A 17,403-nucleotide genomic window follows, 5' to 3' on the forward strand; every position below is an offset into this window, starting at 1 on the left:
TCCCAAAGAAAGGGTACATCAACCTAAAAAGGGCCAAAAAAAAGAAAAAAAAAAGAAGTGTGATTTAACAATCACCCCTTCCACTGCTTTGAGCAATCGCGTAGTCTTATATATCTGAAAAAAAGAAAAACTCTTTCTCTCTCTCTCTATGCAATTTTGCTCTTTATTTGGATCCATTGTTTAATTAGATGGTTCGGGTCGGCTCGCTGTAGCGGAGGAGACGATTGATCGATCGCGCGAAAATGGATGAGGAGAGAGCCGGCGGCGGGAGGAGTCGCGGCGGGTGCTACCGGTGGACGGTGATCAGCGGATTCTACTGCTGGGGTTGGGAGTTCTTGACGGCTCTCCTGCTCTTCTCGCGCTGAAAAAAATACTATAATAATTTATTTAATCATCTTTTCATTCTATTTCCTTTATCTTTTTCGAAAAAAATCAATTCTGGAATGGCGAATAAGGATGGTGGTGACGGCAGCGACCACGGCGGTGGTAGTAAAGGGAGGACGAATGGGGGAACGGCGCCGTTCTTGATAAAGACGTATCAGATGGTGGAGGACGGGGAGACGGACGACGTGATATCGTGGGGGGAGAAGGGGCGGTCGTTCGTCGTGTGGAAGCCGGTGGAGTTCGCCCGCGACATCCTCCCCGTCCACTTCAAGCACAACAACTTCTCCTCCTTCGTTCGCCAGCTCAACACCTACGTGCGTACTCCTTCTCTCTCTTCTCTTCCCCCGCTTCTATCTTTTATTCTTTTTTTTTTAGGCCGGTCGCATATTATTCAAAAGATTATTCATAAAAAATAGTTCAGAAGTAGTTTTTTTTTTTTTTTTTTACATGCATAATTTTCTTGCTGTTGCTACAATTCTTTATTCCCAGTACGTTGTCATGTTTCTCGCATCACTCAAACAAGTTTCCATTATCACACAAAATTACAAGCAATTTTGTGAAAGAAGACCCTAATGAAGTAGGATAAGAAGAAACCAATAAATTAATGAATGAATTAATTAAAGTTTAATAAAAAGTGTGTCATAATAACGTTTTGGGGACGTCATAACATTCTCACGGCAAGTGGGTTATATGTGCTTTTCTTTTCTTTTCTTTTCTTTTCTTTTCCTTTTTTTTTTTTTCCGTGTACATTGTTTGAATTATTCTTGTTGTCGATCATTAGGATTGGACTATGCGTGTGTGGTGATTAGAAAATCACCTGCCACGTCAACTGTTTACGGTGGGCCCACCACTTAAAGCTTGTGTGATTGGGTTGATAGGGAGAGAGGGTTGGTCAACAAAGTCTATCTTTCCACTGCTTGTTTTCAGGACGTAACTTAAGGAGGAATTATTGCGTGCACCCGGTGCATGCACTCGCCTAGCACCAATTGGGATGGATAAATATTTTATTTGAGATATAGTTTTAAGTAACTCAGGAAGTATGCAAGGACTGTTTGTTTTACCGAAAGTGAAGTTTACTGTGAATAAATTTTGGGTGAGGTATAGTTCAGATAATTTTTTTTTTTTTTTACTGCTTGTTTATATAATTGTGAAATTAAAGTTTTTTCTAGTTTTATGCACCGTTTGTTTGACGAAAAGTAAATAATATAAAAGCTTAAGGTTCCTTATCATTACCATTTTATTAATTTTCTTTTGCCTCTTTTTTTTCGTAGTTGAATTTAGTTCGGATGGGCGGAAGTCAATTTTAATATTTTGGAGGTTTGAGTTTCGTCTGAGGTTGAACTAATAGTAAACCAAGTAACGAAAATGTTATCATATATATTACATACCATATATATATATATATATATATATATATGGTATGTATTATATATGGTAACAGAAAATAAGTATTTATGGCTTAAACCACTTTATTCATCACCCTTTTTGGTGAAACAAAGGACTCCTTTGTGTTTGGTAGATAAAAATATCTAGAATGGATACTAATTCTAATCATATTTTCAGAATAAAATAAATTATTTTTTAGATAATATATACTATTCTATCAAATCGTGAATGTCGAAACTGTTCAAATAAATAAAAATCAAACTCTCAAATTTTAATGATATAAGAAAATCTTTATACCGAGTAATTAAATTATCATTGAATATTTATCCTAACATTCAAATTGAATATGTCCTTAGTGTGCGTTTGGTTCGGAGATAAAAGGGGGTTAGGGGGTTAACCCCTTTTTATCCCCAAACGGAATATAAAGTATGACATGTACTTTTTAATATTTAATGTTTTAATATCAAAATTTGATTCAATAGAGTATCTATGCATAAAAAATTATAAAATTTGAAAATTTAGTACTAAGGCATACAGTTGTAGAAACGAGAATTGTCTGATTTAAAAGAAAAAATGTTTTAATTTTTTTAAGTTTAATTTGATATATAATATGTTGATTTAAATTTTGTAGAGCATATATAAGTACTTAGATTTTGATTTTAAAACCTGCATGATGGATTTTAGGAGTGTTGTGTGAAATATACTTATATAATGGTACACGCAATAGTTTAATTTTTTTTTAGTTAAAAAAGTATGAGTAAAAACATATAAACATATATTTTTTATATGTTTTTAGCAAGATTAAAAAATTATACTTTAATCCCTGCAATAAATGCTTCAGATTTTATCGTCGTATAAAATTTATTACAACATGTTGTTTCTGAATGTAGAAACAATACCAAAGCCACAAAAATCTTGAAGCTGATGTGTAGGTACAGCATGTCAAATCTCCAGTAGAAAAAGATTTAGCACCAAGCTAGGTAATTCATCTTCTTAATTGATTACATTATCTAATCAGTGTTTTTTCTCCTAAAAATTGTTATTTTTTGGGTGAGATATCACATCAAAAATAGCCTTTAATACTTCCTATTATTATGTGGTTAATTTGCCTGTTTGGCTCCTTTTGTGGATAGTTGAGCTTTGACATATGGGGTAGCAGAGGCACAATTTTTGGGCTTTTTGCAAATATTAAGAGTGCAGGGATTTATAACATAGGAAAAAAAACATCAAATAGGCCTCCAAAAACAAAGAAATGGGCCTTTGACCCAATAAATGTATATCCAAGTAAACTTAGTGACCAAATGCTACAACTACTGTACATGATATTTTTTTCTTTTAAGATAAAAATAATACGTTATCCGCTTCCTTCATTACAATTACTGTACATGATCTTAATTATGAAATCTTACTTATTCTAAAACGTGTGCTGGACTTGTTCATAGTTTGGCAATTTTCTATTTTTTTCTTTTCGTAACTGCTTTCCTAGATTTCCAGTCCCTAATTTATGAGTTTCTATTTGTTGTTACTTAAAAAGCTCAAATTTTTGTCACGTTTCACAGTCACTAGTTTAACACAAGCTCTTGCAATCTCTCCGACAGGGCTTCCGGAAGGTGGTGCCGGACCGGTGGGAGTTCGCGAACGAGAACTTCCGGCGCGGGGAGCGAATACTCCTCACCGAGATCCGCCGTCGCAAGTCAGCATCGACTGCTCAACCCCCTCGTGCCAGAAAATCAAATGGCGGGGGCAGCGGCGGCATCCCTCCTCCTCCTCCTTCCTTGATAACCAACTCCGCTGACGGTCTCAGCTCGTCCTCCGCCTCCTCTGCTGCTGCACGGTCACCGCCAACGCAAAACCTACTTGAACTAGCGAACGAGTACGAAACGCTTAAGAAGGACAATGAGATTCTTACGGCGGAGCTTGCGCGGGCGAAGGGGCACTGCGAGGAGCTCCTCGGCTTCCTCTCCAAGTTCTTGGACGTGAACAAACTCGACTTAACGCTTCTGATGCAGGAAGACGCAACGAAGACACTAGAAGAGGTAGAGAGGGTAAACAACGTCGGCGAAGAGAGTGTTAGGAATAGCGGGGGCTGCGTAAAGCTTTTCGGAGCGCATTTGAAGGATTTCGAAGGGGAGGATAGAAAGAAGGGCGACGGGAGGAAGAGGGGGCGATACGATGAGGGAGACGGTTGCGGAATTGGCAAGCGGCCCCTGAAATGTCATGCGCTTTGGTGGGCCGTCGGTTGCGGTGTCGGTCGCGGCGGAGCGCGGCCGTGAGAAGGTTTGCAAGTGATGAACTGCACATGAGCAAAAAGATTGTCTACAAAATGATAAACGGTAGAATATGTGCGAAATGGTTAACATGGTTTGTTTACGTGAGAGGAGACAAATGTAACGGAGAAAATTTGAACCGAAGTAACACTACTTGTATTTTCCCCCAATTTAGACGCGGATTTGGGAAAATTGAATGAAGTAAATGACACGTAGTGCATTTACACCATATTTATATTCTAGATTTTGGATGTGTTGCACGATTAACCATTCTACTATTGAACTCTTCGCAACCGCATATATAGTTATGGGTCCTTGTTGGCATTCGGTCAGACCTAATCGGATGCGGATGCGTTTATGATCGAACTCGATTCAATGATTATCGTATTATTTAATTGGATGAGATTTATCTCGCTTTTATCTTTTAAAATTAAATTGAGAAAAAATATTTTTTAATCATATTAGAATAACAAATAATAAATCTATTATGAAATTCGTTCACGAAATTCATTCGGGACTTGTTTGTAATTTAGTGATCTACTCTGGATTTGGAATGTTAGAGAACCTCACTTACATTTTAAGAATACAAGGATCAATCTCTACGATTCACGATTGATCGTATGTACTAAAATATTAACCTGAACAGATTCAATCGAAAATGTACGATTCAACCGCAGCCCCTTAGTTAGCATTTGGGCCACAGCTCTTCTTCAGAATATGAGAAAAGTTAATGTGGAAGTAATGAAGACTAGGCCCAACCTGTTTCAAGATATTGCTTCTGTTAGGGGCATGTTTGTTTCAACGCAGGTTATTGCTTCTGTTAGGGGCATGTTTGTTTTAACGCAGATAGACTTGGAGTGGAAGTGGACTTTGGGTTGAAGTGGAGTTTAGGTGAAAATTAATTCACTTCCGCTGTTTGTTTTTAACTGTGGAAGTGCAGTTCTGTGAGTTCTGTTGTTTGTTTGGTAGAAAGTAGATGACGTAAAAAGTGTAGCTCATCACCCCCGATATACTTACCTCCGAAGTGATATTATTGTTTATTTTGTAACTTAGTGAATAATAAATTATAATAAATAAAAATTAATATAATTATATATGTATATAATTATATATATGTATAATTATTAAATAAAATTTTAAAAAATTATATTATTTGTTTGCATATAAATTATAATAATGCAACAAATAAAATTCTAAAGTTAAAAAATTATTAACATTTAACAAATTCATTTTTCATCATTTTCTAAATATACAAATTAGACAATAAATATATTAAAACTTACCTAATCAAATTTGATCACATTACTAAACCAAATTTAACAAGCTCCTTTGCCTCTTTGCACTTCACCGGAATTGACTTCACTCCATGGGAGGGCGAAGTCAATTACCCTATTTTGGGTGAACTCAACTTTCGGCCGTAATAAAATTATGGCAAAACAAACAACGAAAATAATAGTTTACGGCGTAAACAACTTCCTCCCTCTCCACTTCCCCCTCACTTTTACCCGAACAAACACACCATAGGAGAAGCACATCTCCTACGGCCATGCATATTTGCGCAAAGAATATTTGTGCATGAGTTGTACAAGTAATCCGAAGAACCAAAAGAATCTTATAACTGCATTAGTCGTTTTTTAGATAATTTGACCCTTCGATTTAGCTTATTTCAATCACAATGTTATTTGTTGATAAACATGTACAAATATCCTTCCACATGTAATATGACATTATTATTTATTATTGTCTTCAATTTAGAACTTGTGGACTAGCATGTCCTCTTCATTTTTCCATTTCCTGATCTCAAGAGTTGCATCTGTTTCAACAGAGTTTGCTTCTACATTTGATAGTAATTAATTAAAGTTTTTATAAACATGATCGGTCACATAAAGACGTGCCCCGATGCTCACGGCAAATCCATTAATAAAAATGGAATTTAGTGTTCAAAAACAAATGACTAGAAATTTAGAAGATGAATACGATACGTACTTTTCTCTCCTATATCCTACTAATCGTTGATCGCCAATTCTGAAAATATAAATTAACTAAAATGTAGCATAGATCGTACATATAGCTATGCCAATCTGAAGCTCAGACTCAAGGCCTCAGGCATGCTTAGATTTAGCCTTCGTGTCCCTAGTTTCGAGTTTAATACAAAAATTAAGATAAAAACGTACAAAACTTATCAGAATTATGGACCACTTTGAGTTGGCTATCTAAAAGTTTTGATTTTACTATCCAATCTTTTAACTTATTTGATTTGAGCCAATAAGCGATACTTAAACTTCGAAACTTGAATGCATTACTTATCTTTATAGGTTTAATTAGTATATTTTATATAACTTTTATAACTATAAATTTATTTAAGTAACTAACTTAAAATGTGAAGTCAAAATATTGTTAACTGAGTCAAATAAAACAAATTAAAAGGTGGAATAGTAAAATCAAAATTTTTGGATAGCCGACTTAAAATGGCCCATAATTCAAAAATTACATAAAATATTACTAATTGAATTTGTAAAGATAAGCAATGCACTCAAATATCAAAGTCAAAGTATTGTCGACTGACTCAAATCAGACAAATTAAAATGTTTGATAGTAAAATCAAAATTTTGAAAGATTATATATCAAAATGGTCGATTCATAGCTCACAATTATTATGTACGCTTTTACCTAAACTCCTTAGAATGAGCTCCACTGATTGCTGATTCTTTTTCCTTCATTTTATTTTACCTTAATTTTCTTTTTACTTTTTTTTTTTTCTTCCTAACTTTCTCTTTTTTTTCCTTATATTCTTTCTATATCTTTTTCTTGGGAGATTTTGGCCGCTTCCATTTTATATGCTTAGTTTATTTTGCTTAATAAATGAAGCGAATAATTTGCTTTTTTTTTTCTAAAAGAAAAAAAATGATCTAGCTTCTTCGAAATGTTGGACTTATATATGATGAGCTGGTTCAAGAAGAAAAAAAAAAAAAAAAAAAAAAAAAAGGACAAAGCTAACGTCAAAAGATGTTGGAGCCACTAACATGAATCACTTCAAAGGCACAGCAGTGCAAATAATTGATCGATGTTCAAATCAAGCACACAGTGGAGAGAACCACCTAAAAAGCAGAAGCATGAGTACCAACAAATAATGGATACACACATCCACATAAGTTGCTTGCAACGTAGCTGTTTCCGAGGCCCCACTGTTTCCACAGCAAAATCCCTAGCCTTAAGATCGCACTAGTTCCGTACAATTGCCATGGATATTTTTACATTTTGAATATATTTAAGTTTCTCATGTGGTATTATTGTGTTCTCCATATCCAACATCATGTTACCGCCTACCACTATTCGCCCCCACCAAAGTTTAAGTTGGGTAATGACATGACCATCATCTTCTGCATCAGCTTCTCTCTAGAGCATTCTTAAAATTAGGCCAATTTGGCTGCAACTAACCTCACAACTGGGGCACTTTGTTTTCTTTGTTTAAATCATTACATTGTGTTGGGTCATTAGCCGCTTATATTGAAGATCATGTGTCCTTCCCTTGAAGGCAAGTGCGCACAAGAAATTAATGCGTATATTACCTGCAAAAAGCAGAAAATTAATGGCTGAGGTCTAGCTGCGAAATGACAATTTTTATTTTAGGTTACTATACAAAAGTATGAAAACAATTATTGTTATCCGTAAACATAAGTGATTAAAGAACAACATTTTAGATATAATATGAACCCTCCAGTGAAGAGAATTGTGTTTGGATCTATTAATCATATCCATAGATCAACTAGAATACAAAACATATTCTCGAAAGGCGGTAATTTGTGCTTTTACAATGTTTTAAGCTACATTTTAATCTAGTATTTGTTTGATTTTATTTTTTATTTTTATGTGCAGCTACAACCCCCTTTAATTAATAGATGTTTTATATTAGAACTTCCCAATCTATATATAGCAAAGAAAAATTATTAACAAAATTTTGATACCGTACTTTTCAAGTACCTTAATTTTAAGAGCAATGCGAGATTTATAGTCCAAAAGGGATTGTAATTTTATAATTTGACTATCCACAGGTTAAGTTTAATTTATGCATTAGTCTTATATATCACCCTTTTTTTCTAATCTTTTTTATGATATGAAAATTCAAAAAGGTTTTCCTGATCAACTATAGGATGCAGGTTTGTCGTGGGAATATTCCAACCTATTTTAGGCTCTATACTTAACATTTTTCTAATTTTTATAGTAGTACTTGAAGGACTAATTGTGGATGGCACGTTTTACTCTGCGCTGTCATCACCTGTTGTCTTCCTCTATCGTCAAGACTTGCTCTGTATGAAGTAATGACATTGAGTTAATGTGTTTGTTCTTTGATTGATACGTAACTTTTAAATCTAATAGCACTATGTTAATAACACGGTAATAAACAGGATCTTTTCATATAATAGGATCGATCACGATCTATTTCGACTTATAATAGTGTTTTTTGATATAGACTGTTTTGTTTCTTTATCTATATTTTTTTAAAAGAAAATACTTAAGTTCTTATTATGTACGTTAATATGTTAGCTCATATTATATAGAGGTTTATAATTAACTTATGCACACATTTTAATATACCATACGGATTTACTAATATATAATTAGTTAGGGGCAGTTTTTTTTTTTTTTTTTTTGGGTAATTACCGAACAAATTTCTTTTTTTTCAGTCGGATTCCAACGTGGACATTTTAAGTAGATCACTTGACAAATATAGCAGCGACACTTGGCTCTTCCTGGGCCACTCCAATGGAAGAACACGAGTAAGGCGCTTTAGCATGACACCTATTCAGGTGACAGTTGTCGAATCTGACGTGGAGCCAAGGGAATCGACAGCGACATGACACTACACTTTGCCTTTTCAAATTCTCCACAAATTACAAAATTATTTAGAATGCATTGAAGCATTAATGTAAGGGGCCTATGTATCTTCCCCTATTACCTTCATTGGTGCTCTGCACATCCGCGGCAGGAGATGTGGATGGTTTCCTACCACGAATGTGCCTCGAGATTATTTTATAAATAGAAAATTTCTACACACAAGGTTGTAAAAAAATTTAACTTTTATTATTAGAGTAGTTGACAAACTCTACATGCACGATTCAATAAAATTTAAAAATTTACCCGCACATTAATAATTTATTACAATGATACCCAACATAAATTATATGTTGGAAAAAGGCAACAATAATGGGGGACAAGCTGACCTAATCAAATAAGTGGATCTTAATTAAGCATAAGATAGACCACCTGGTTGATTAAAAACTAATCTACTGAAGATAGTACGTATTCAAATATAGCCAAAAAGAAAAGAAAGGAAAAGAAAAGAAAAAACACTAATGATAATAATTCCTCTTTGCCTTGTTGTTGAGGAATTATCACTCTAATTAATGATATTAATTGTACACAAAATGTGCTCCAGCAAAGTTTTTTTAAGTACATGTCTTCGACAGGGTGGTGATTGATGCTCTCCACAACTTAACAGGGAGGCCATGCTTGGGGACAGGAAAAGGACCGTACTCAATCTCACTATTGGATCCAACAATCTCCCATCTGCACAAAAAAAATATATATATATATATATTTCTAAAAAAAAATCTGATAAAATGAGGTGAAATTGTTAGTAAATTTTCCATCTTTATATTTATTTTAATAATTACGTTTTTTACTTCTAAACTTATAACAATCAAATACCTATAATTTGATGCTGATTGTAATTAATTTCAGGGATTGACTTATTTCAATTTCGTTGTATATTACTCGGTTATCCCTTCAAACATAATATATACAGATATTAACTACGTGCGCTTATTTGAAGTTAGATCAGAGTTATTATTTATGTCTCAACGAAGAAAAGAGTTTAGACTGAAACTCTGATCACTTCTCATTAAGAATATTTTTCGCTATGTCTATGACATGACATTTTCCTTTAATCTGGATACGAATAGTAAACTAAAAAAAACTTAATTATTACATGAAATAAATTTTAGTTTAAAACATATGATGATGAAATTAAAACCTTGTCAAACTATGTGACCAACTTTTACTAGTTGTATGTAGCCTAGCCTAGTCTTCTGCATATGCTACGGATCGAATCTCTCGTAAATTAAGAAGAGTCCAAATTGCTGCAATGTTTGATTGAATTGGTCCACAAGACAAAAAAGAATATATGGGTATCTACTTAGTTGATCTCTCTCTCTTTTTTTTTTTTCCCCCTTTTTTTTTCCTTTTTTCTCACCTGTAGTTGGTGACCAAGTGGTGGATGAAGATGAATATTTCAAGCTTGGCGAGCTCGTTGCCGGGGCAAGCGTGAACGCCATTCCCGAACGGCATGAATGTGTTGGGTTTGGGTGCAACCTGTGTTCAAAAGACAAAACAAATATTCATTAATGACCAAATTAAAGAAAATACAGAAAATAGAAGTGCAAGAAAAGGCAAATGAACTAACTTTGCGATTTACAAGAATTAGTGATATTTATGGGTATGACGAACAAGCATATCTTAAGAAGTTCTTAAACAAACGATCGAACTAATTCTGAGAATGCTTTGACTCATAAAATAGTGATCAAATGGAACTTAACATACTTAACTACAAAATTTAAAGTATTAAATTAAATTGTGAGTTTTCATAGCTATCATATTAATATCAATAAGAAATAATATGAAGACTAGTAAGGCTAGAATTGCCACATTAATTGGTGTACAATCCCATGATTGCAATAGAGTATTATCTACGTACACTGAATCTAGAAGGGTCGAATTTCTGCGGATCTTGGAAGAATTCTGGGTTGTGATGTATGTTCCTGAAGAGAGGCATCACTTTCCACCCCTTTGGGATAAGGAACCCTAGACACGAAAATAATCTCGTTACATAAATCAAGATTCAAAAGAATACATTAACGAAATGAAAAGGAAACATAACACTAAACTTAAAGGTCTATTTAGATATCAGAATAAGTTATTTAGTAATATCTAATATGTTATAAAAATTCTTTCATTATCGCACTCTCTAATCGCGCGTGAATATTACTTTTTTTTCTTCAACACATGCTTTATTACCTTTGTACTCCACATCCGCCACCGCCTCTCTAAACGTGAAAGAAATGATACTCGCCATCCTTAAGCTCTCTAATATGACCTGGATCAGAGAAAACAAAAAAGAAGGGAAAATTAAAGAAAAGGTACTATCACTTTCCACATCCAATGATAAGCACTACGACTTGTTCCACATATTATTATTATTATTATTGCATACACGCGCATTGGTTTGAGGGAGATAATTAAATGTACATACGCACCTTATGAGTTACTGCCATTTTTCTTGTTTGGGCCCATGTCAAGGGTCTCTTTCCACACTCATTAGCTTCGTATATACTCATTTGCTCATCCTGCATGAAATAATTTATATTATTATTATTACAAGACTCTACAGTAACTTAATTTTTTTTATTAATTATAAATATGGGCACAAGCAGTAAATCTTTATTTGTTGGTTTTTTTTTCTTTTTTTTTTTTGCCGCTGAAATTTTGCACCAATTAACGAACTTTTGCACTGATTAAGACCTGCGGCGGCAGTTACAGTTGTCGCAGAAATTGTTTGTGACACTTCCTCCACATTTTTTGCTTTGCTCTTCTACAATGGAAAAAGGGCTACATATATTTCTTGTAGCGAATTACTCGAGGTCTCAACATGCACACATACCTTGACTGCTTCGAGAAGTTTCGGGTAATCGCCGAGGTATTTCACGATCCAGGTGAGAACACTAGCGGTGGTGTCTTGCGCCGCAAAGAGCACACCGATGATATTGTCGGAGATTTGATCGTCGGTGAGGTGTTCGCCTTTCTCATCCTTAGATTCCATGAGACATCCCAAGAGATCACTCTCCTCCACCGCTTTCGTCGTTGTCCTCCTCCTCTCGAGCATGATCTCGCACAGAAGATCGTGTAGCCGCCTCCTTGCCTATTTCAAGAAACAATAAGAGTAACAAGTTTAGTAACAAATGAGTCTTAGCTCATCTTAGGAAGTATGTAAAAGGAAGATAATGCATTAATTGCCTCTTTGTTTTCATACCTGAATTGCTTTTCTGTAAAGAGTTCCAGGAATGTTATTAGGGAATGAGTTGTATCCCTTGTCAACAATGAAGTAGTTCTTCTTTAACTCTAGTTTGTAATGCTCGTCCAACCGGCCGCCAAAAATCGTGAGGATGCCCACATCGAAAGATAACTACAAGATATATCACATAATCACAAACAAATTTTAAATGAAAAGCCGAGAATTCATAACTGAAAAAAAAATAAAAAATACTACATTCGCGAGAAGCATTTTTTTTTTTTTTTCTTTTAAGTCACATTATAAGGCGGGATGATTTTCTATGCAATTCATTGAAATTCTTGAATCTTTCTTCGATTAGAGATGAGGTAACAATGTATGTACCTTCTTCATGGCATGGAAAGTGCTCGCCACACGGCCGTCCCATGAGTCGAGCATGGAGATCACGATGGCTTCGACGTCGGAGACCTGGCCGCGGAGCGCGTCGGGGCTCAACGAGCCCTGCACAAGCCGCCTTAGCCGGAGATGGTAGTCGCCCTGGTGAAAGAACAAGGCCGTCGGGCCGATCATCCGCTCCTTGCTGCGCGGGTACGTCGGCTTGAAGAGGCGAGCCTGGCTCACCAGCACGAACCGCGCCGCCTCCGGGCTCGTCAGCATGATGCATGGGCAACCGAGCAAATGGGTCTTAAATATCTCGCCAAACCTAGTACAACATAATTAAAAAGAAATTAAACACAATTTATACGTTCACGTCCCCTCACATGCAATGCATGAATCGCAAAACGGTGATGAATTAAGGTTGATTTGACCGTCCCTTTTCTGCGCAGAGACTCTTTCTACGTACTATATCTATATATATGTTCAATTAAAATCGAAGTAAGAGAAGGACGAAGCGACCGACCATCTCTAGAGCAAAGGGGCAAAGGATTTGGTGGTTGGTATCCGAAACACAAGTTCGAATCCTAATTTATTCACATTTCCAGCTAAGTTTATTTCTAAATAAAATAAACGAAGCGGGTAGCGTGCTAGCTATCTCTCAAAAAAAAAAAAGAAAAAGAGAAGGGCGAAGCGCCACCTTTTCTGTTTCGCAGCAAAGAAGAGATTTGGGTCCTGTGAGTAGAGATGCAGTGTCTCTCCCACATATGGCCAACCCATGGAACCAGGAGGGAGCTTTAACATCTCCTTGGGCTTCCTCTTGTGCTTCCTGAGGAAGAGATAGGAAAGAAGGAATAGTAGAGATAAGGTGTACACTATGCTACTACAACCCATCTCCATCTCTCTATCTAAAATTTAAGTTGCAATGGCTTGTGAGATAGATGGGAGAGATGGAGATCAGAAAAGAAAAGAAAAGAAACTTGGGAATTAGGAGTAGTTAGAGATCAGTGTTGGGGGAATGGGTGGGGTTTGGGAATGTATTAATGGGGGTATATATAGGGAAAGGATTGGCGAAGGAAAATGATCCTATATACATATATGGATGGGGACTCACTCTCTACGACACATGGGAATTGGATGCGCTCAAAGCTTTACAGCTGTTCTTTTCTAGAGGCCCTAATTTAATTGAGGGATTACCAAATGAAGCCACCTACAACACACATGTGTTCCCTGGGCAATCTTTACCATAAATGTAAATGTATGTGTATAGGACATGAACTTGAACTTGAACTCTCACAGCATGCGGGAATTGTGTTACATGCCTTTGCCACTTCATGCTTTGACTGGGCTTGTCAAAAACTTTAAGGAAAATTGAAAAAAGAAATGGTCAAACCTAGCCAATTACACCTTTATTAAAATATAATTTCTAAACAAATTACTACACCACTAGTTTGTCATTTTCAATTAATGACCTGGCCTTTACTGATGCTCAGGGATGAATAGTTAAAGGTGAGTAGAAGAAGTAAATAGATATAAAAAAATTACTTAAATATTCTTAAATTAACCGAACTAGGCGTTTCCACAAATTAAGATGTATAGGATATTAGCTTTTTAGAGGTTAAAACAGTAGTTTCAAAAGTTTTGGGAACTGGGGCTAAATAAATAGTAGATTAAACCGAATAAATTACACATGTAATATTATTTAAAATTGTAAAGCTGATGACGAGTGATCTCACTAAAGTTTGATGGGACAATATATTTTTATAAATTTTTGTTATTTTTTTTATCCAAATAAAAGGAGGAGAGAGTGATGTACTACTAATTTTCACTGAAAAAAATGTTAATTTTAATGAATTGATAGAATTAGAGGGCCTCAAAACTTGGTCATGCTTGTTGTATTCAGACCACTTATTTGGTGCTTTAAAATCATGAAATTTAACTTAATTTTACTCTTTTTTTTTCCTTCACGAATCACCTAAACCTGGTTCAGCCAATAATTTTCAATTTAATTCAGCACTGGTTTAATGCCATGATACATATTTTGGTTCTCGGACCAACCACCCTCATGATCAACTCAAACTTCATGTACCGCATCATACTAGTTCGGCCAATTTGGCACGTCCGCATAACAATTTCTATGGGATCGTCCGTACGATCCGCTGGTCGTAGATTCGTGCGGGATACGGAGGATCCAAGGGTGTCGGATAGGGCTCCGAGGTTTGAAGTACGGAGGCGAACTTTTGGCCGTCCGTTCGTGAATCGACGGTGCAGAATGTAACACGCGGATGCCCACTGCGTACGGGAAAGACACGTGCCTCAGGAAAGTTCGTGATTGGTGGGCCCCAGTGATCATGCGGCAGTCCATTCAGAGACAGCTGGAAGCGCCACGTGTCGAAATCCTGACGGTCGCGGGGGCTCCGACATGGCCGTGATGAAAGGGGAGAAAATCTACGTTTTTTTTTTTTTTAGATTTTGTACATTTTTCTTACTGTGCAGCAACTTTATCTTGAAAAGATATTGAAAGCAAAGTTTTGACCCAGCCGATTTATTTGAAAGAAAAAAATATTTATTTAATCGCGATGTCACGTTTTTCGAGAATTATCATCCTAGCGCTACTCCAACTTGCACAAAATACTATAACTGGAATTAAAAAATTTAGTATTACTATGTTTTAAATGTAAAACTATTTTAAGATTTAAGAATGTCACATTACTCATCATTGTTTGTTACGCATCATTGTTTATTACGCATCATTGTTTAAAAATTAACGGTATCATCAATCTAAAGCATACTCATAAATATTAGACAATATAAATATTGTCTCATTAGTTTTAGTCGACTTTATGAGAAACCGCGCTGCACTTACAATAATTGTCAACTAGAGAATCGCACTCTATTTACTATATTGTCAACGAGAGAGTCGTCTGTATCAGTTGTATGATATTAACTTAATCAAGATTCATTTGATATTTTCAATTGGTGATTAGCTCTGATACCAACTGTAATATCTCGCTTCCCAAAGGGTCTTTTATTCTAGAACTACTTTATCCCTATACTCATTCAACTTCTCTTATTCTCTTGGGCCTATTTGCTGTCCAGAATGTTATAGCCTAATTAAAAGGTTTAGTATTATTATATTTTTTATATATAATTATTCTAATTCCTAGAAATATCACATTTTCTAAATCCTAGGCAAACTTGGTCTAATTCCTGCTGATATCGTCCTCCCCCTTGGAACTAGATCTGTAGTTAAGCGTACTTTGGGAGAGTAGTATTAGAATGAGTGACCTCTGAAATGTCCTTTTTTTTGCATTTTTTTTTTCAAATGTAACAAGTTAACATATTAGTACTAATAATTCATTAGATTTAACTAATTAGCCGAAAATGTTTAAGCCCAATTATAAATACTTTGATACATGGTCTTTTATATTTTCAATTGCCATTCCGTTTTCATCGGACTGTTGGAGTGTTATAGACTTTCTTCATTAGATTTTTACGTCCTCAGGTCCAAATTCGATCGTATGCACATAGATTAGAATTATCAGATAATTGAGATTCTAGAGGTGACTCCAATCAAATTTGTGGTATAGCATTTCGTCTTACATAACACTTAACTCTTACATTTATAGTTGGTTCTAATATCAAATGTAATAATTCGATCTACTAAAGCTAATAATTTGTTTGGCCTAAATTACTAGCTAAAAATATATAAGATCAATTATTACTATGGTTTGTGATCTTTTATATTGTCAATTGAAAAAAGAATTTCTATCGAATGTATGATTGATGTGTTACAATTTATTATAAGGAAATTCTCCGAAAAAGGAGCAAGGCGGTGATCATTTTCCCTCTCTTTTTAACAAGCAGGAGGATTCCCCCTGATAGAGCAATACTATTTTAGCAAACTTATATGATGGATTTGATGCGGTAAATTGTATTTCTGGTCCTCAAACTATGAGTTAGCTTGGAGACACTTTAGTTTCTAAATTTTAATTCAACATAATTTTTTGGTCGAATTTTAGAATTATTGCAGTCAAGTCTTATAACATAATTTAATTAGTTAAAAACTAATGTATCAGTAACGTAAAAATAACGTAACAGTATTGTAATTGAGAAATTATATTATTTTTACATCATCAACGCGTCAATATTTATCAATTAAGTTAGATTACGCGATTCGATTATAACAATTCTAAAAGTTTGAACAAAAGATTACAATAAATTGAAATTCGAGAACTAAAATATCACCTACCTGGCCCATTTAGTTGAAAACCAAATGTGCAATTTATCCTTTTCGGTGATATTCTTAAAGCAGTCTACTGCGAGTCAAATTCTTCAACTTCTGACCCGATCGAAATTTTTTCTCAAGAAGTGTGTAAGGATGCGGAACGGCTACAAATGATGACCCTCGAAGTTTGCGTCCTTCAACAGATCAAATAATTCGGCTGATAAGATATCGAAACAGCCGAGTTCGTAACCACGTGGCGCAAAATTCTTGGCGCGGACACAGTCAAATATAACTGACATTTTGTTTGTCAATATATTGTCAAAAAAAGAAAGCTAATCGGCCGTTCCCTAACCCAAATAGCAAAAAACTTGATTGTTAGTACCCGAGATCCCAAATTTGAATTCTAGCTGATTTACATCTTAGCAAAATTTATTTCTAAAAAATATAAACGAGGCGGATCACATCCTAGCTACCTTTTTCCAAAAAAAACAAACTTTTTAAAAAAGCTAACCATGCATATATATATATATATATATATATATATATATATATATATATATATATATATATATATATATATATATATATATATATATATATATATATATATATACATTTATGTAATTTTCGCTTGTTCTCCTTGTTTCCATGACACGTCTATAGAGGAGAATAGTTGAAATTCAACAATCAACTACGTT

General features: G+C 34.9%; 2 protein-coding genes across 2 annotated transcripts; one reads left to right on the forward strand and one right to left on the reverse strand.

Moving 5' to 3' along the window:
* Positions 1 to 4,281, forward strand: LOC109724899 (heat stress transcription factor B-1-like). The gene is made up of 2 exons (XM_020253880.1): positions 1 to 698; positions 3,369 to 4,281. The coding sequence occupies exons 1-2, from the start codon at positions 444 to 446 to the stop codon at positions 4,041 to 4,043; spliced, it is 930 nt and encodes a 309-aa protein (XP_020109469.1). The 5' UTR covers positions 1 to 443; the 3' UTR covers positions 4,044 to 4,281.
* Positions 9,154 to 13,486, reverse strand: LOC109725208 (abscisic acid 8'-hydroxylase 3). Its single transcript, XM_020254312.1, has 9 exons — positions 13,178 to 13,486; positions 12,487 to 12,805; positions 12,124 to 12,276; positions 11,755 to 12,012; positions 11,351 to 11,440; positions 11,112 to 11,190; positions 10,792 to 10,898; positions 10,291 to 10,409; positions 9,154 to 9,605 (listed from the first exon to the last, which is right to left on the reverse strand). Exons 1-9 carry the CDS (start codon positions 13,375 to 13,377, stop codon positions 9,485 to 9,487), a joined length of 1,446 nt encoding a protein of 481 aa, XP_020109901.1. The 5' UTR covers positions 13,378 to 13,486; the 3' UTR covers positions 9,154 to 9,484.

The sequence above is a fragment of the Ananas comosus genome, linkage group 2 (assembly GCF_001540865.1).
Source record: "Ananas comosus cultivar F153 linkage group 2, ASM154086v1, whole genome shotgun sequence".
Lineage (NCBI taxonomy): Eukaryota > Viridiplantae > Streptophyta > Magnoliopsida > Poales > Bromeliaceae > Ananas > Ananas comosus.